Here is a 19,733-nt window from a genome sequence, read left to right as displayed (position 1 = left end):
AGAGGAAAGTAATACTGGACTGCAGCAATCTGCGGCCATTTGCCCACCTTCCCGCTTGCCACTTAGCAGCAGCTCCTCCATCGTCAATCCTGCCCATCCCTTAGCAGTAGCAGTCCGGCGTCCTTTATACCGTCCGTGCACCCTTAGCAGCAGTGCCGCTATCAACAGTCCTGTCCGCCCGTTCCTTAGCAGCAGCATCCTCCTCTATACCGTCCGTGCACCTTAACTGCAGCAGCGCCACCATCATCAGTCCTGCCTTCTCATCCCTTAGCAGCAGCGTCAACCCTGCCAGTGGTGCTATAAGCTGATGGAACTGACGGAGGACTGGCAACAGGGTGGTAAAAATGGTACACCCGACCCGGACCCAAGGCTCAGTGGAGTCCTCATGTTCGGGCAGGCAGACTAGGCCAGTAAGTAATAGAATGATCATTTTTACAATATCCACGCTGGCCACCCTCCTAGATTGACAAAAGTCCCCCCACGTCATCTTCATCACCTGTTGTGGTCCATTGTATCAGTGTATCAGGCCTGTAAAGGGGCGGGGGGCGCAGCACAGCTGGCAACAGTTTTTTTTTGCCTAGGGTGCCACAAAACCTTGCTATGTTAACCATTTTTTTCACTTTAAAATAAGTATTTTTTCCTTAACTGTGCACATTTCTAATATACTGCACACTGCAATATGCAATTAAAAAAATGGCAATCTATATGTATAATACCCTTTTCACACTGCAGCTCTTAAATGGTAAATTTACCTTTTTTTAGTCTTTTAAAACGGGTAGAGCTGCAGTGTGAAAGCTCCAGGGTGCTTTAACCATTTAACAAACACCGGCATTTGTTAAACGGTTAAAAAGCAGTGTCCTAGCCGTTTTTTGGCAGTGTGGACGGCTCTATTTCTTTGGCTTGAAACCTGTTCCTTGGGGTTTAACGGGTTGAATGTGTGAATGGTATTAAATGCTTTTTTAAACGGTTTTCACCTGCAATGTGAAAGGGGTTTAGTGGCTCAGACCCGTTTTAAATACCATTTTGAAATACTGGGTCTTAAACATTTAGGCAATGTGAACGCAGCATAATTGTCTTCCTTCTCCTTATATACATTTTAGTATATAGATATCAGCAGTAAAATGGACACTGCAAGTAAGAAGTTTACATTTAAGTTCATCTGCAAAGTAGTAGAGTTAAAGATTTAATGGTGAGGCCTCTTCTTTGCATGATTTAAAGTACCTAAGGTGACAGAAAACTGTAAGTTGGATACAAGGAAGAACAAGGCAAGGTGAGAAAGAATGTGGAATAAGCTTCCACAGAAAAAAGAATGTGCCTCTCCCAGTTTCTAGCCAACGTATAATAAATAGCATGAGGGCTGCATAACTTCTATAGGGGTAAATAAATCGGTCATCGCTATAGCAGTTAAACAGGTGTTGACCAGATTTTGTTTTCTATGAAAGGATGTTAAAACTGAAACTCCCACTATAACCCATATAAATAGAACCTCTATTCTCTGTATCCACACTTGTCTGGGTCAGAGGGACTCCACCATAACATCACCATGGCTAATTACTCTACTAGAAGCTCATCCTATGAAATATCAAGCTCAAGAGGGCTTGGGGGTAGCAGCTATGGAGGCGGCGCAGGTTATGGTGCTGGAAGTGGTTATTCTGCTAGCAGTAATAGTGGTGCAGCTGGTGGTGGGTATTCCTTATTCTCTGCTGCTGGTTTTGGTGGGGGTGTATCTAGTGGTTTTGGTGGCACTGCTGGAAGCGAGAAACAGTCAATGCAAAACCTCAATAACCGTCTAGCCTCTTACCTGGATAAAGTGAGGGCACTGGAGGCTTCCAATACTGACCTGGAGACTAAGATCAGAGAATGGTATGAAAAACAAGCTAAGAATTCAGAATCTACAGCAGGCATAGATTACAAGCATTACTATAAGACCATCGATGACTTGAGAAGGAAGGTAAAGTTCTGTACATAATTTTAAATGTTTTTTAAATAACAAAATTAAATTAGTATTTACTATACTGTATACTGTACAAATCAATATATGGTAAAGGTGATAACTATACAAATCATACAAATACATATGTGTCCATGCTGATCTTAACTCATTTGCCAGGTGACTCATTTGCCACTTCCATAGGAATGCATAGCGCAAAAACACACAAACTAGTCACGGTGGGATACGATAACCACTGCCTCACATTGCCGGTGGAAAAGTGTAAGATGAGCTTTGTTACATCTGTATGATAAATACAAAATCTACAAATTAATATGTGATACATTTGGAAGCTGGATATAAAATGCTAGGTTTCGGTTATATGGACAAATGTAACAGGGTAAGAGAATCGGAAAGTGAAAGATTTTTGGAGAATATTCCCATTTATTAACGCGGCAATCATTTACATGCCAAAATCAATCTTTTTTTTTTTTTTTTTTATCAGTGTAAATGATTTCTCTTTAAAAAAAATGGGAAAATTATCCCAAAATCTCTTACTTGCTGATTCTCACACCCTATTACATTTGGCCTTTGCTTTCTGGACTCACACAAAAGTTACACAATATTTTAGAATGCATTAGGAATAGAAACAAACACTGTACAACTGAAGGAGGGGAACATTATTAGCTATATCAATTATTTAAAGCTATAACATGAAACGGTACTTGTTTCCTAGCATCCTCCCGACGTTTTCATACCCCCACTATCCACGTCGGCGTGGAGTTGATTTTATATAGTGTGGCAATCGCAGCGAGCCACCAAGCCCGAAGCGTGGCGAGCGGACGCGGAACACCAAATAAAATCAACTCCACGCTGACGTGGATAGTGGGGGTATGAAAAGGTCGGGAGGACGCGTTTCACTGCACTCTCTATGTTTTGGGGTGGCGCTGATAGTGGGGGGGTCAGTGAAACATCATTGTATTTCATACAAGTGTATAGCTAATGCCATGGCATCGCACCCTATAAAATTGCATGCGATCTCATGCGATTTTGCGGGAGGCGCGATGCGATCCCCTGGGGTCAACAGAACAGTAAATAAATTACATAAAAAAATCGCATCGCACAATGCGATTTTACTATGGAGAATAGACCTGTACGCTTACAGCGTACTAGGCGCCCTGCTAGGAAACAAGTACCCATGAAACAAATAATTAGTCAAAGTTAAATTATGTCTGATAAAACGGTACTTGTTTCCTAGCACGGCCACACCGATTTACATCGGGGTGGTCGTGTCGGAAAAATCGGGTCGATCGCATCGCATGCGATTTGGTCGCATGCGATGCGATCGACGCGACCGACCGATTTTGGACCCGATTTTTTTTTTTTATGAAATGTAAATCGGGTCCCTGGGACCCGATTTTACATTGGATTCAATGTAAAATATTCCCAACCCCCCCAAATTTAACGGCGTACACCCCACCCCACGATAGACGCCAACCCGAAGCGTGGCGAGCGCAGCGAGCCCGCGAGGGGCGGCGGTGCGCGTCCTCCGACCTTTTCATTCCCCTACTATCCACGTCAGCGTTGAGTTGAGAATAGAATAGTGTGGCGAGCGCAGCGAGCCACCAAGCCCGAAGCGTGGCGAGCGCAGCGAGCCCCGCGAGGGGACGCGTATACCTGTGAAGTTATACGCGTCCCCTCGCGGGGCTCGCTGCGCTCGCCACGCTTCGGGCTCGGTGGCTCGCTGCGCTCGCCACACTATTCTATTCTCAACTCCACGCCGACGTGGATAGTAGGGGAATGAAAAGGTCGGAGGACGCGCACCGCCACCCCTCGCGGGCTCGCTGCGCTCGCCACGCTTCGGGTTGGCGTCTATCGTGGGGTGACGACGGGGACATCTATAATGTGAAATGGGTCATATTGGCCCATTTCACATTTTTCACATTTTTTCACTATTTCAGTGTTAAAAAATATTTTTACATTGAAGCCTATGGAAAAATCGGGGGCATCGCGTCGGGACCATTGTTAATGGTCCCGACCGACGCGATGCCCCCGATATTTTACCTTTCCCGACACGATTTCAATGTTAAAATATTTTTTAACATTGAAGTCTATGGGGAAATCGGGGGCATCGCGTCGGTCGCGTCGGGACCATTGTTAACGGTCCCGACCGACGCAATGCCCCCGATATTTTGTCCTAGCCGGCCAAATGGACCTGATTTCAAAGGAAATCGGGTCCATCGTATGGATCGTGTACCTTAACTTAAAGGTACACGATCCATACGATTGTGGCCGTGCTAGGAAACAAGTACCGATAAAACTATCATTCATAATGTTTTAAAGCTAATTGATGAATATATATAATGTGATATAAATATTTCATTGTACAGTATGCAGTGCCATAACTAGACATTTTGATGCTGTGGCAATTTTTTAAGGGTGTGGCTTCATGGGGAAGAGTGTGGCCACATAATAGTACAAATTTATATTAGGCCAAACAGTAGTGTCAGATATTCACATTATGTCACTTATACACACTGCCTAAGTACAACCACCTAATGCTGCTTTCCCACTGCAGACCCATTTTAAGTTACAGGTAATCTTAAACGGTATTTAGCATTCCCACTGCAGCAGATTACAGTTTTAAATGCCATTTAAGTACCATTCCCATTGCAGGTAAAACGTTTTAGCTCTTCAAAACGTTTTTACAGCATTGGTGTGCAGTGGTGCTAGTAATATATACATTGCTGGCCTGTGCCAGCAATGTATATATTACTGGCTGATAATTAATCATTGGTGTGCAGTGGTACCAATAATATATACATTGCTGGCCTGTGCCAGCAATGTATATATTACTGGCTGATAAATAATCTCCGTGTTCAGCAGGTCTCCGTGTTCAGCGGGGGGGGGGGGGCGAGCAGGTCTCCGTGTTCAGCAGGCGGGGGGGCGGGGCGAGCAGGCCGGGAGGGGCGGAGCGCCCAGCTTGTGTGGCCGGGCGGGGGAGCAGGACTGCCGGGCGGTGAGCGACAGCGGGACGGCGCCGGTGAGCGACAGCGGGACGGCGCTGGTGAGCGACAGCGGGACGGCGCCGGTGAGCAGCGGTGAGTATATGACGCTGCGGGCGGGGAGGGGGGTGGCAAGGGAGGGAGCAGACAGCTGGACTGAAAGCCGCGCATCTTTCAGCCCGGCTGCTGTATACACATTCAGCGATGATGGCTCAAATATGAGCCATCCTCGCTGCATCTGCTGGTAAAACCGTTTAAGATGCATTTCCATTGCCTCTTAAACGGTAGATTACCGTTTAAAACCCTGCTTTAAAAACGGGTTGAAATACCATTTAACTTTAAACGGTATTTCAACTCTGGCGCTTTCCCACTGCAGCCTTAAACGGTATTTTGCCCTCAAAAATCGTCAATATACCGTTTTAAGGCTGCAGTGGGAAAGGGGCATTAGACATACTGCGCAAGGTACAGCCCCTTAGACACACTGGGGCAGATGTATTAAGCTTTAACAAGAGATAAATAAATGGGTGATAAGGAGAGATAAACGCCCAGCCAATCACCTGCTAACTGCCATGTTACAGCCTGTGGGGCAGATGTATTAAGCCTGGAGAAGAGATAAACTGGAGATAAAGTGGAGATAAGGTAAAAGGAGCTAAAGTACCAGCCAATCAACTCCCAACTGTCATTTTTAAACACAGTTAATTGGCTGGTGCTTTATCTCCTTTCACTTTATCTCCACTTTATCTCCAGTTTATCTCTTCTCCAGGCTTAATACATCTGCCCCACAGTTTGAAAAAAGTCGGTTACTGTAGCAGGTGATTGGCTGGACGTTTATCTATCCTTTTCACCCTTGCATTTATTTCTTGTTAAGGCTTAATACATCTGCCCCATTGTGCCAGGTATAGCCCCTTAGACACACTGTGCAAGGTACAGCTCCTTAGACACCATGGGGCAGATGTATTAAGCTTTAACAAGAGATAAATGCAGGGGTGATAAGGAGAGATAAACGTCCAGCCAATCACCTGCTAACTGCTACATGTTACAGGCTGTGTTTGAAAAAAGTCAGTAAGGAGCTGATTGGCTGGACGTTTATCTCTCCTTATCACCCTTGCATTTATCTCTTGTTAAGGCTTAATACATCTGCCCTAATGTGCCAGGTAGAACCCCGTAAGATGCCCATCCATGGAATGATGTGCTCAGTACTTTTTGAACTAGATTGCATTGCATCTAGTACAAAAAGCATGCAATACGCTACAGCAGCATGAGTGTTGTCCTAGATGTGATGCAATCTAGTACAAAAAGTACAGACTTGTGCTGTACGATGTGATGTGCACGCTAGCACGCATCGCATTGTATGGGAATAACGCTCCATGAATGGCACCATTAGGCACACTGTACCGGGTATAGGAAGACACACTGCATAATACCCACAGGAGTAGTGTCCCCCAGTGTCCATCCTGTCCTCCTTATCCAGTGCCAGCCCTCCCCCAGTGTCAGCCATGCCCCTGCTCCTCCCTGCCCGTGTCACATTTCCTCTCCTTGTGATGGGTTACATTCCAGTGCCCACGTGTGTTCCTGCTGCTCTCCTGACAGTATGTCCCTTCTGAACCTGCACTGTTTGACAGCCAGCAGATCCTCACTTAATCACAGGTCCGGTCACAGTGCTGCCTGCTGAGTAGAGCGCCGAGTCTAGGATACAGCGGTTAGCCCCGATCAGCATCATCTCGATGCTTCCCCTCTGCTCCCTAGACTCAGAGCTCTGCTCAGCACGTGGTTTGGAAACACAGTGCAGCATGGGGGGGGGGGGCACGCCCTATCACTGTGTGTAGCGCTGATAGGGTAGGAGGGTGTGTGCCAGTGGTGCACCTATATTGCAGATGCACTGAGGGCAAGGTAACCTAGTTAGGACCCTGATTGAATGTACCTATATTCATATATTATACTTTATAAATTAGTTTGTGGTGTAAAAAGTTTTCATCCAGCTGAGCTGAAATTGTATTCTGAGTCTATCATTCTTATGAATTATCTACATAAAGTGGGAACAGTTATAGGTTGTATCCTAAAACATGAAGATATTGTACACTGAAACAGTATACAGAACATCACATGGACTTTTCCAGCATGAATACAAAGCTATACATAACTACTGCATACATGTTACACAAATCAGCTGTTTTACATTTTTTCCATCTTACAGATCCTGGCTGCTACTATTGAAAACTCTCGAGTTGTTCTGCAAATTGACAATGCCAGATTGGCTGCTGATGACTTCAGGCTGAAGTAAGCTACATACTGTATTTATTGTCAAAGATACTTAATTATTTAATGACTTTTAGAAAGGATTCTAATCTAAAAGGCTTTGCTAACTATTAAAAACGTGCCATAAAATACAGTAGATTATTTTGATAAATTAAGACCTCGTCTAAGTTCGGTTGAAATACACTCTTGCAGCATTTAATATGTCCAGTGTGTTTATTGTTTTATTTTTTATTATAATATACCTTTCTCTCCTTCCACTCTAAGGTACGAAAATGAGCTGGGTCTCCGCCACAATGTGGAGGCTGACATCAATGGCTTACGCAGAGTCCTTGATGAATTGACCCTGTCTAGAGCAGATCTGGAGATTCAAATTGAGGGCTTGTCTGAAGAGCTTGCCTTCATGAAGAAGAACCATGCCGAGGTAAGAACTAGCTTATGCTTTATTAAGTAAATACAGTAACATTGTTGAAAGAACAAAATCAGTGTTGAATGTCCTATTAGGCAATTAGGCATGTGCCTAGGGGCGGCACTTGTCTGGGGAAGGCACTTGGCTTGTTTTGGTACTAAGAGCCTGAAATGCAAAATGTACCAGTAACTGCTAAATATTGTCTCTGTACTTTATCATATGATATCTTGAATGGAGAAGAAATGTCCATACTGCCCATGTAAGCTATACTACTTAGGAAATGTATAAATTATTAAAAAAGAAAATGGCTATTTTTTATCATTCTTTTAAATTGGCTATCGAAAAATGTGGTTTATTCACTCATGCTGCCCCTTCTGGACCCTCCCTTGTGGTCTTCCTATCCACCGATGCTGAGGAGGCCTTCAACAGAGTTGATTGGCATTTCATAGAGGGTGTCCTTAGCCATTTAGGTCTGGGTTCTACTTGTCTTTGGCATACACTGGCATCATATAGCTCCCCTGCAGAAAAGGTTAGAGTTAACGGAATCTTCTACAATCCATTTGAAATTAAAAATGGGATGAGACCGGGTTGTACTCTCTCTCCACTCATCTTTGTGCTCTGCCAGAGCAATTAGAGCCAACCAAGACATCCATGGCATAAGGGTGGGATCTCATGACAACAAATTGGCACTATATGCCAATGATCTTCTAGCCACAATTTTGGGCCCCTTTATCTCACTCCAAGCACTTATGTCTGAATTCAGTAGGTTTAACACCCTCTCCAATTTTAAGATAAAATACACTAAATCTATTGCATTTAACACTTCTACCCTACCACAGGTGATAGAGGGGATCCATGGATTCATTTCATTTATTTGGCACCCTATGCATTTCAGATATTTAGGGGTTCTTTTGTCCTTTGATGTTGCTGGCTTATATAGACTTTTGCTCATTCTTTACGACATAAAATTAAGATTTATTTTAATAAGGGGTCAGTTCTCAGATTATCCTTGTTGGGTAGAATTAACACTATAAAAGGTCCTGTACCTTCTTCAGGCACTAACCATTGCCATAACTGATGCCTTTTGTTTAGGGAGCTTCAGGCCGTGGTGGGTCAATTTGTCTGGGGTACAACAGGTTATAGGCTGGCTAAATCAATTTTAATTAGAAGATGCAGAAATGTCGGTTTACAGCTCCCACATTTTATCAGTTATTTCCATGCAACACATCTTGCAAGAATTATAGAAATGTCACGTTGCCCTGCTTATAAACAATGGCCACTGATCGTGGGTTCCACTGCCAACACTCACTCTCATATACTCCCATGGCTCCTTAAAATCCCACGTCTCAAACACCTGAGTCTAGACCCAACTTTGCACTGTTGGAATAAGTATAAATATTTCCCAACCTTTAGCCCGAGATTTTCCTTGCCAACGTCCTTATTATTTCACTTGGATTTCACTCTGAATTAACGTTCTCACTCCACTCTCTCTATCCGCATGGTCTAAGGCAAGTATTACAAGATTGTCACTCCTGATAAATCCTACTGGTCTCCATTCCTTTACTGAACTGACTCTGACCTTTGACCTACACTCTACTTGCTTTTTGGCTTACCTACACTTAAGACATTTTATTGCTTCTTCACCAATGTGAACTGTATGATGGAAGCCTACTGCCTTTGAAAACTTATGCTTATCTGACTCCACATCTAGATATCTAATCTCACAGCTATACCAAATTAGTTTGACAAGCTTTTGCTTTCCAGCTCCTTCTTTCATAAAAGACTGGCATAGAGACCTTCAGCATGAATGCAGCTAGGGCTACCACATCTTGTTTTTGAAGAACTTCCATACAACTGCCTATATCCCATTGGATAAAGAAATTTTCTTCATGACTATAGAAGGCCTCACCTCTGTATCTCAGATGTTGTCCTCTAGGTTAATGACCACCTGAGTGACATAGCTCACCTTTAAGGAATCTCCCGCCTATAAAACTTATATGACACTGATGTCTAGTTTGACACCCTAATACAGTGATTTTCAATCTTTTTCAACTCGTGGCACACCATCAAATCCCCACAGGAAAAACAAACACACACATAAACACACAGTAGCTATCGCAGTGTTTAAACAACAGTCAACAGTGTCACCACAGTAGTGCAAACAGACTTAGACAGTAGTATGACCGCAGTGGCGCCCACAGTAGTCAGTCAAACACACTTCCCCGCACAGTAATCCAAATACAATGGACCCCATTATAACTAAAGACAGTACAGAAAAAAAGTGAACTGGCTCCTACCTGTGCAATGGTCAGAAAGAAGGCTTGTATTGCAGGAAACTGCACTGTGAGAAGCCAGCAGGTAAGGGGACAAGCATGTGGGTGGTAAGGCGGGCGCGCTTACAAGCTATATTCCCTACAACATGTACACGTACACACAGACATTCTAGGGTTCGTTTTTTGGGAGCCAATTAACCCACCAGTATATTTTTGGATTGTGGGAGGAAACCAGAGCACCCGGAGGAAACCCACGCAAGTTCGGGGAGAATATACAAACTCTGCACAGTTAGGGCCATGGTGGGAATTGAACCCATGACCTCGGTGCTGAGAAGCAGTAATGCTAACCATTACACCATCCGTACTGAACTGTACAGTTATTTGCCGAAAACGATATGCAGGTGAGCAAAACGAAAATGGGCCAAGGTCATGGCTGTCGGGACATGCCGACAGTCAGACTTGGGATTGAAACCCCCCAAATGCTTGCCTTTTATAACTACAAGTCATGATTTTATAATTTTATGATTTGTATTTATAACTGCCTCATCAAAATACTTACAAATTAGAGAAAAAATATGATCAATGAAACTGCTTGAAAGGTTTTGATTGTCAAACTAAAGTATTAGCTTTCAAAAATGGATGCAGGTGTATAATCATAGAAACATAGAAACATAGAATTTTACGGCAGATAAGAACCATTTGGCCCATCTAGTCTGCCCCTCTTTTTACCCTTTAGGTAAACTCAACCCTTTTTAATCCTTATTTCTTTGTAAGGATATTCATATGCCTATCCCAAGCATGTTTAAAATGTTCTACTGTCTTAGCCTCTACCACCTCTGATGGGAGGCTATTCCACTTATCCACTACCCTTTCTGTGAAGTAATTCTTTCTAACATTTCCCCTGAACCTACCTCCCTCCAGTTTCAGTGCATGTCCTCGTGTTTTATTACTTGTTTTCCTTTGAAGAAAATTTCACTCCTGTACTATGTTAAAACCCTTGATATATTTGAAGATTTCTATCATGCCCCCCCTTTCCCTTCTCTGCTCCAAACTATGCATGTAGAACTTTTAGTCTATCGAGGTAAGTTTTGTGATGTAGGACATGCACCATTTTAGTTGCCCTTCACTCTCCAATGTATTTATATCCTTCTGAAGATATGGTCTCCAGAACTGGACACAGTATTCCAGATGAGGTCGTACCAATGACCTATAAAGTGGCATTATTACGTATTTTTTTCTGCTATTGATTCCTCTCCCTATGCAACCAAGCATCTGACTAGCTTTCCTCATTGCTTTGCTACATTGCTTTTCTGCCTTTAAGTCACTTGAAATAGTGACTCCTAGATCTCTTTCCTCCTCAGTAGTTTCCATTATAGTACCCTTGATACTATATTGAGCCTTTGGGTTTTTGAGTCCCAAGTGCATAATTTTGCATTTTTTTAGCATTAAACTCCTCACATATTGGATGAATACTGTACTTATAAATTATAATCTACCATAGATTGCACTATAATACACATTTTCACCAGTCTCTGGCTTGAGAAAGGCTTTGGGCATCTTTTTTGAACATTCAATCTTATACTTGTCCTTGATGATAAACTAAATGTCTAAATTCTTATCACAATCTAATTTACTCATCACACATCCATGTCTCATTATGGTTCCAAAATCTCCAGGGGTTGTTGAAAAGCCATAGGGCCTAATTCAGACCTGATCGCAGGGCAAATTTGTTCTCAAAATTTACAAAACCATGCTGCACTGCAGGTGGGGCAGATCTAACATGTGCAGAGAGAGTTAGTTTTGGGTTGTGTTCAAATACAAATATCAATTGCAGTGTAAAAAGAAAGCAGCCACTATTTATCCTGCACAGAAACAAAATAACTCACCCAAATCTAACTGTCTGTCTGCGTATGTTTCATCTGCCCCACCTGCAGTGCACATGGTTTTGTCCATTTTGAGAACAAATGTGTCCTGTGATCAGGTCCGAATACGGCCAATAAATGCAACATAGAATATATAAATGTGGAGGCCATTGTTCATGCAGTCATTTAATCAAGTATAATTCATAAAGTATTAACTTTCTGTCACATGTATTTACAATAAGGAATGCCTACTACATAAATGATCAGGAAAATAAAATTAGAAAGAGCAGCAATGTCTGGCATGTCAATGTATTGCTAGTCTACTACAGACTGAATAGAATATAATGCTTCTAATAATTGTCAAACAAGCCTCTGTCAGTCAGTTTATATGGAAATTATTTATTTTGTTTAAACATTGAACAACTTTATCTGTATCCTTCTATAGGAGGTGAGAAATGCAAGGAAAAGTGCTACTGGTGAAGTTACCGTAAACATGGATGCTGCTCCAGGTGTGGATCTCACCAAGCGTCTGAATGACATGAGAGAAGAGTATGAAATATTGGCTGAGAAGAACCGTAAAGAAGCAGAGGCATGGTTCAAAAAAAAAGTAAGATGACTACTCATGGCATACTGATTTGTGTGCTTATAATCTGAATATAGTATTGCTAATATTATAGAGGAATATCAGAAGAAACACAAACAAGATATTGCTTACCATTTCAGAGTGAAGAGATAAGGCAGGAAATCTCAGTTGGTGTGGAACTAGTGGAAACACAAAAGACTGAAATCTCAGATACCAGACGTACCCTCCAAGGATTAGAGATTGAGCTCCAATCTCTACTAGTAATGGTAAGCCAAAAACACTAAATTGCTAAATAAACATGTAATCTGTTACCTCAGTATTATGACCATAACAACATTTTAAGTGATGTCCATTAACCCCTTACCGCCGCAGCCTGTTTTTGCCTTCCTGACAGAGCCCTTTTTTTCAAATCTGACATGTATCACTTTATGTGGGGATAACTTTTTATTGCTTTTACTTATCCCAGTGATTTTTAGATTGTTTTCTCGTGACACATTGTACTTTAAGTTAGTGGTAAATTTTGGTCGATACAGTCTTTTTTTTTGTGAAAAAATACCAAAATGTCGTAAAAAAATTGAACATTTTGCAATTTGCAAAATGTTAAATTTTCTGCTTGTGAGACAAATAATCATACCACTCAAAATAGTTAATAACTAACATAGACCATATGTATACTTTATGTTTTAATCATTATTTCAACCTCCTTTTATTTTTTTGGGACACTAGGGGGCAGCAGAGTCAAAATTATACACATAACTCATAAAACGCTGCAATTGGCTGTTCACATTTGAACAGCCAATCGCAACGATCGCCGATGGGGGGGGGGGCAATGAGGGAAGATGTCTGCTGTCAGGGACATCATGACGTACATTTATGCCATGTGTCGGGAAGTACATCCCGACCATGACGTAAATGTACGTCAAATGTCGGGAAGGGGTTAAGTCAACTTACCATAAATACTTAATACAGTGGTTCCCAAACTGTGCGCCTAGGCTCCCTGGGGTGCCTCGGAACACTTGCAGGGGTGCCTCAGGTTGGTGGTCCAGAACCAATTAAAATTATTTATGGCCAATGAAACAGGCAAAATCAGTGCTTGGGGCTTCGAATTATAAAATTTGTGGGGAAATAGAAGTGAATCGTGTTCCTCACCACATAACTGGACCTAAGGATGACATTTAAGCACAACTTATTTCATTTTTTTTTTATTCTTGGTAACAAACTTTGGCCTAGGGGTGCCCTGAAAAATATTATGATACTCTAGGGTGCCGTGATTAAAAAAAGTTTGGGAACCTCTGACTTAATATTTACACAAATGATTGACTGTATAGTTGTAGAAAGTAACTGTAGTGATCACAATGCTTTACTAAAGTGTTCATCTCTATAAAAAAAGCATAATAGTTATGGTTAAAGTTTCTACAGGTAAAAAATATATTATCCAGTAATAATATGTTGTGTGTGTTAACTAGAGAAAAATAGAACATATATTTATGTATCACAATTTACTCTTGACACAATTTAGAAAAAATCCCTTGAAGAAACATTGGGCGAGACAGAAGGCCGCTATGGACAACAACTTCAGCAGCTACAGATTCACATCAGTGGTCTAGAAGATCAGCTCATACAGGTCAGATCAGACATGGAACGCCAGAGCCAGGAATATAGAGAGCTTCTTGATATCAAGACCAGACTGGAGCAAGAGATTGAAACATATCGCCGCCTGCTGGAGGGAAATCTAACGTAAGCATATAGAAAGCTAAATTCAGAAAGATGCTGGGCTCTTATGCATAAATAATCCAGGCAATATTAGAATCATGTAAAAGTGTGTTTGTGTCATTTGTAGGTTGAGGGTTTAAAGCAGAGTTTGTGATGTGGCTACAAAATTATCACCCTCTGTCACCCTCTACCATGTATGACATTACCTACATTTTTGTGCTGCTTCTAAAAACTCATCCATTATGTATTCTTCAAGAGCTCGTTCCTCACACCACCTAACTTTGAAACTATGTTAAAAGCTTTTGACACATGATGAATGATTTTGACGATATGAAACTTTTTCCTGCAGTGTGTTGGAAATAGGAAGTTCAGCCATTAAGACTCCATCTTCTGTAGACTCTAAAAAAGGTAACTTGATCTAATAGATGTTGATAACTAACTATAAACTATATGAATGTAAATCCTTTTTTTTTTTAGAGTCCTAATCATTCTCATACATTTCCAGGGGTACTAGTTATGGTATCCGGACTATTTGTCTACAAGAAGATAGACAGCCATTAGGTCGACACCATTAGTTCGACAACTCAATAGGTCGACATGCTTTTAGGTCGACATACCATTAGGTCGACATGTCATTAGATCGACACTGCCATTAGGTCGACAGTGTCTAGGTCGACAGTTAAAAGGTCGACATGGTTTTTTTCACTGTTTTTTGAGCCGACATGTGCCGACAGGCGGTATTTCATGCCCTATCATCCACTAGGGCGTGGAGTTAGATTATAATAGTGTGCCGAGCGCAGCGAGGCACCGTGCCTGAAGCATAGCGAGTGAAGCGAGCGATGCGAGGGGCTGCGGTTCACTTCAAACTGTGTCCATGTCGACTGTGTCGACATGTGGGTCAAAAAACAGTGAAAAAAACATGTCGACCTTTTGACTGTCGACCTAGACACTGTCGACCTAATGGCATGTCGACCTAATGACATGTCAAACAAATGGTGTCGACCTAATGGCTGTCTATCTTCTTGTTGTAGACAAATGGTCCCGCATCCACTAGTTATATCATAACAAGTAGAGTTCAAACAGGAAAATAAAATAATTATTTTATAAATGTAAATATTTAAAATCCAAGGAAAATCCATCTCTATCTGTGGAATACATCAGTCTCCAGATCTGATATCTGCAGCATCATATTTTACTTGGTATTGAATGTTTCTGTCACCTTTTTTCATATTCCTTGGCGGAAGGACACATAATCACTTTGCTTATTAAAATTAGCATACTGTAGATAAAATAAGCAAGAGAAAAAAGAATACTTATTGAAATCTAATTTCATCTGTATTTTACTTTCAGATCCAAACAGAACCAGGAAGGTTAAGACCATTGTTGAAGAAGTTGTGGATGGAAAGGTTGTCTCATCAAGTACTGAAGAGGTTGAAGTACAAGTCAAGTAAAAAGACAAAATAATTTGTTGCCAGAAGGCTGTGGTGTTGGCTTAAGGGAGATGTATTTTTGATTACTTAAATTGAAAGAGCTGTGAAGTTTATCAGATGTGATTAAATAAATCTTTTTCTGCAATCTACCATGCAACCCAAAGAACAATGCGTGAATGTCAAACTGAAGTTTCTATCCCCAATGTGTTTCAAACATCAAATATCACAGGTGGACTAAGGTTCTGGGTGGCATGGCATACTAAAAATACTGACATGGCTATGGTCGACAATGAAAAAGGTTGACATGAGTTTTTGAAGATTTATTTTTCATATTCATTGTCATGTGTCGACATGGACACCAATGAAGTGCCACACTTATGTCAACATTTACATGTGTTGACCTTTCTGTGTTGATTTTTTCATGTGGCGCTTCGCGTCACATTCCCCCCCTCCCGCGTTTCGCAGCACCCCCCGGCACCCCCCCCCCGCGACCCCCCCTCCCACAATTCGCGGCAACCCCCCACCGGAACCCCCGTGAACCCCGCCCTCCCGCTGCACCCGCGACCCCCCCTCCCGCAATTCGCGGCACCCCCCCGCGCGATTCACGGCAGCCCCAGGATTAAATGGCACATGCAAAACACTGACATGGCTATGGTCGACAATGAAAAAGGTTGACATAAGTTTTTGAAGATTTATTTTTCATTTTTTTAATGTTTTCATATTCATTCTCATGTGTCGACATGGATACCAATGAAGTGCCACACTTATGTCAACATTTACATGTGTTGACCTTTCTGTGTTGATTTTTTCTTGTGGCGATTCGCATCACACCCCCCCGCAACCCCCACTCCCACGATTCACGGCACACACACACCCCCCCCCCCCGCGACCCCCACTCTCGCGATTCTCGGCACCCCACCCTGTGACCCCCCCTCCCGCGATTCGCGGAACACCGCCCCGCGACCCCCCTCCCACGATTCGCTGCAACCCCTGCCCCCGCAACCCCCCCTCCTGCAATTTGCGGTAACCCACCCCCCCCGCCACCCCCCTCCCACGATTCTCTGCAACCCCTCCCCTCCCGCAATTCACAGCAACCACCCCCACCCCCCGCAACCCCCCCTCCCACAATTCGTGGCACCCCCCCACGTCGCCCCCTCCCGCAATTTGCGGCACCCCCCGCGACCGCCCCTCCCGCAATTCGCGGATACCCAAGTTGCAATACAGGGCATCTTTCATACAATTCCAACCATATTTCTCATATACAAACGTTCACAAATTAAGGGGGCGCAGCCCCTTACGACGGTGTGAAGAGCGTCCATAGGGCGCGATGAATCACCTAGTATATATATATATATATATATATATAAAGATATAGAGTGCTCCACTGTATGTACCACCACCACCTTAGAGTAAAATAGTAAAAGTCACTCTACAATTTGTTAAAGTGAATTATATAAGACATTTTTTTAGATAATCTTTAAAAAGACAGATGGACAAAATTATCCCATTAACACTAGTCAATCATCACATCACTATTGGTATCCAAGTGGACTTGACCCTCTAGTGCTGCAAGTCTTGCAGCACTAGAGGGTCAAGTCCACTTGGATACCAATAGGGATGTGCTGATTTACTAGCGTAAATGGGATTATGCTAATTTCTATCATATCTTTTGGCCGCAGTTGAGACCAGTGAACATCTTTAATTTGTTCAGAAGTCCTAGTGGATCCGGACAATTATACCATTCATATAGATTCATCCTATTATCGATTTTTTTTCACCCCTGATGAAGTCTTATTGACGAAATGCGTCGGGTTGCTTTGTGATGAACTCTTGAATTACTGGACCATATTGTGCTGCAAAAGCATTTTGTCCAACTGTCTTTTTAAAGATTCTTTAACAAATTGTAGAGTGACTTTTACTATTGTACCCTAAGGTGGTGGTGGTACATAGAGTGGCACACTCTATATCTTTCCTTGTATCTCTTTTTCTCCCCCGCTAACAGGGGGGATCTATAGAGTTGCTGCCCCACTATTATATATAGCGCAGGGAAAGGGTTATCTTTGTTTGAAATATATATATACAGGGCCAGCGCTACCCACTCAGCAGCTCCTGCAAAGCAGGGAGGCGCCATGCTCAAAAGGGGCTGTCTCCCTCCCTGCTCTGCTAAAGCTGCCTCAGCCCTCACTGTCACTGCCTCCTGCAAACCGCCCGCTGCGCCTGTCTGACAGCAGGCGGCAGTATGGAGAGGCTGAGCAGCTCCCTGCACCGCGCACACACTGTCCTCCTCCGGCGACCTGCCCCCTCTTCCTCATGGACACTTGCACTGAGGCATGTAGCGCTGTCTGTGAATGCCTGGATGACATGTCATGTACGGATCTGCCCCCTACCCATTGCTCCCTGCGCCTGTCAGCTGTCAATCAAATGATGAACAGGCAGCAGTGCCGCCTCTGTGCGATGCGATGAGATCTAGCCCATAATGTATGCGATTCTTGCAACCTTTAGTGCCTGCAACATTTTGCGGACACAGCACTGAGATTGTGTATGCATACATGAACATGCACCCGAGATCCTCCATAGGATCGCATGTTGCATACACTCCACAATCGGGCTGCAGCTTGTTGCAATGGCAATGTGAAAGGGCGCAAAATGTATGGTTTGCAGGAGGGCGCCGGACACCCTAGCACCGACCCTGTGTGTGTGTATATATATATATATATATATATATATATATATGCACTTACCCAACCTAGGACAGGAGCAGACCAGCACTCGTAATGGTGAAAAAAAGTATTTTGTATTTCAAAGTAACATCACAGAAAGGTACAACAAGGCTGACCCGACAGGCGTTTCAACTGGGTTTCTGACTGGGGTACAAAAAGTATGTGCTGCACATACTTTTTGTACTAGCTTTTTCTAGCATAGCATCGCATCGCATGCACATCGTATGCACAAGGCATACGATGCGATGCTATGTGTGCTAGTTAAGCCCACAACGCACGCCGGAATCGGTGCGTGTGTGGGCTCCTTTAGAATGAACACTATAGATCAGGCATGTCCAAAGTCAGGCCCGGGGGCCAATTGTGGCCCGTGCTGTCATTTCAAGCGGCCCGCAGCCTCCAGCTGAAAGCGGGCAGAGCATCAGATGTGGGAAGCACAGGACACTAAAGGTGGGGCCCCGGCGAGCGCGCCTTTACCTTGCTGTCTGCTGCAGTGAGGAGGTGCCGGCCGCCACAGTCAGTTGTGTTTGGTGTCCTACCCCTGCTGCTGCAATCGTATATCACCCTACTCCACAATCACAGTGACAGCAGTGTTTGGGGATGGGGGCAGCAAGGGGGAAGCTTGCTCCCGTAACATGCAGAGCGGAAGAGGGCAGCAGTTTGTCGGGGGTGGAGCTTACCCGCTTGCTAGACAATGAGTACGCTACCTAGCATGCTGGTCTGAATTAGGCCCTAAACCTCACATCCCTCTCCCACAGCCTATATCTAATCTACCCCCCCCCCCCAAGACTAACCCTAATCCTCCCAATTGGGGATCTATTGACATTATCAGCATTATCAGCATCAGAAAATCAAATGGAGGAATAATAAGACTGCGGACAGACACTGAGAATTTGGTGGAGGGAGACAAGGCAATTGCAGATCATCTAAATAATTACTTTTGCTCTGTATTCACTATAGAAGGAGAAGGGACCACAGTTAAGTTGCAAGGACATTCATAAAAATAAGGTAGATGAAGGTACATTTACTAGGGAGAAAGTCCTAACAGAACTTTCAAGACTGAAAGTGGATAAATCAATGGGGCCAGACGGAGTGCATCCAAGGATACTAAAAGAACTAAAAGATGTGTTGGTAGCGCCATTAACAGATTTATTCAACCAGTCACTAGATACAGGTGCAGTTCCAGAGGACTGGAGAAAAGCAAATGTAGTTCCACTGCACAAAAGCGGAAGCAAAGAAGAAGCAAGTAACTACAGACCAGTGAGCCTTACATCAGTAGTAGGGAAAATAATGGAAACACTATTAAAAGAAAGAATAGAGGAATATCTTAAATTAAACAACTTACAGGATCCAAAACAGCATGGTTTTACTGCAGGGAGATCATGTCAAACAAGTCTCATTGACTTTTTTGACTCCGTGACCAAAATACTAGATGAAGGGGGGGCTGTAGATGTGGCATATCTAGACTTTAGTAAGGCATTTGACACTGTCCCACATCGCAGGCTGCTAAATAAACTTGAAAGTGTGGGATTGGATTATAAAACAATTAAATGGAGAA

General features: G+C 43.1%; 1 protein-coding gene across 1 annotated transcript; it reads left to right on the top strand.

Moving 5' to 3' along the window:
* The first annotated feature begins 1,543 nt into the window (after window positions 1–1,543).
* LOC146008211 (keratin, type I cytoskeletal 47 kDa-like) lies at window positions 1,544–15,479 on the top strand. Its single transcript, XM_083147282.1, has 8 exons — window positions 1,544–1,951; window positions 7,130–7,212; window positions 7,456–7,612; window positions 12,178–12,339; window positions 12,456–12,581; window positions 13,835–14,052; window positions 14,378–14,436; window positions 15,379–15,479. The coding sequence occupies exons 1-8, from the start codon at window positions 1,544–1,546 to the stop codon at window positions 15,477–15,479; spliced, it is 1,314 nt and encodes a 437-aa protein (XP_083003408.1).
* Window positions 15,480–19,733: the final 4,254 nt, after the last annotated feature.

This window comes from Crinia signifera, chromosome 6 (genome assembly GCF_055691185.1).
Source record: "Crinia signifera chromosome 6, ASM5569118v1, whole genome shotgun sequence".
In the NCBI taxonomy this organism is placed as follows: Eukaryota; Metazoa; Chordata; class Amphibia; order Anura; family Myobatrachidae; genus Crinia; species Crinia signifera.
Note: the sequence above shows the minus strand (reverse complement) of the source record. Positions and strands in the feature narration are given on the sequence as shown.

What these genes read in the sequence shown, in the direction of transcription:
- LOC146008211 (XM_083147282.1), top strand. Translation starts at nt 1,544, where the DNA reads ATGGCTAATTACTCTACTAGAAGCTCATCCTATGAAATATCAAGCTCA. An exon ending in TCGATGACTTGAGAAGGAAG is followed by an intron (nt 1,952 to 7,129) that starts GTAAAGTTCTGT and finishes TCCATCTTACAG; the next exon opens with ATCCTGGCTGCTACTATTGA. An exon ending in GCTGATGACTTCAGGCTGAA is followed by an intron (nt 7,213 to 7,455) that starts GTAAGCTACATA and finishes TTCCACTCTAAG; the next exon opens with GTACGAAAATGAGCTGGGTC.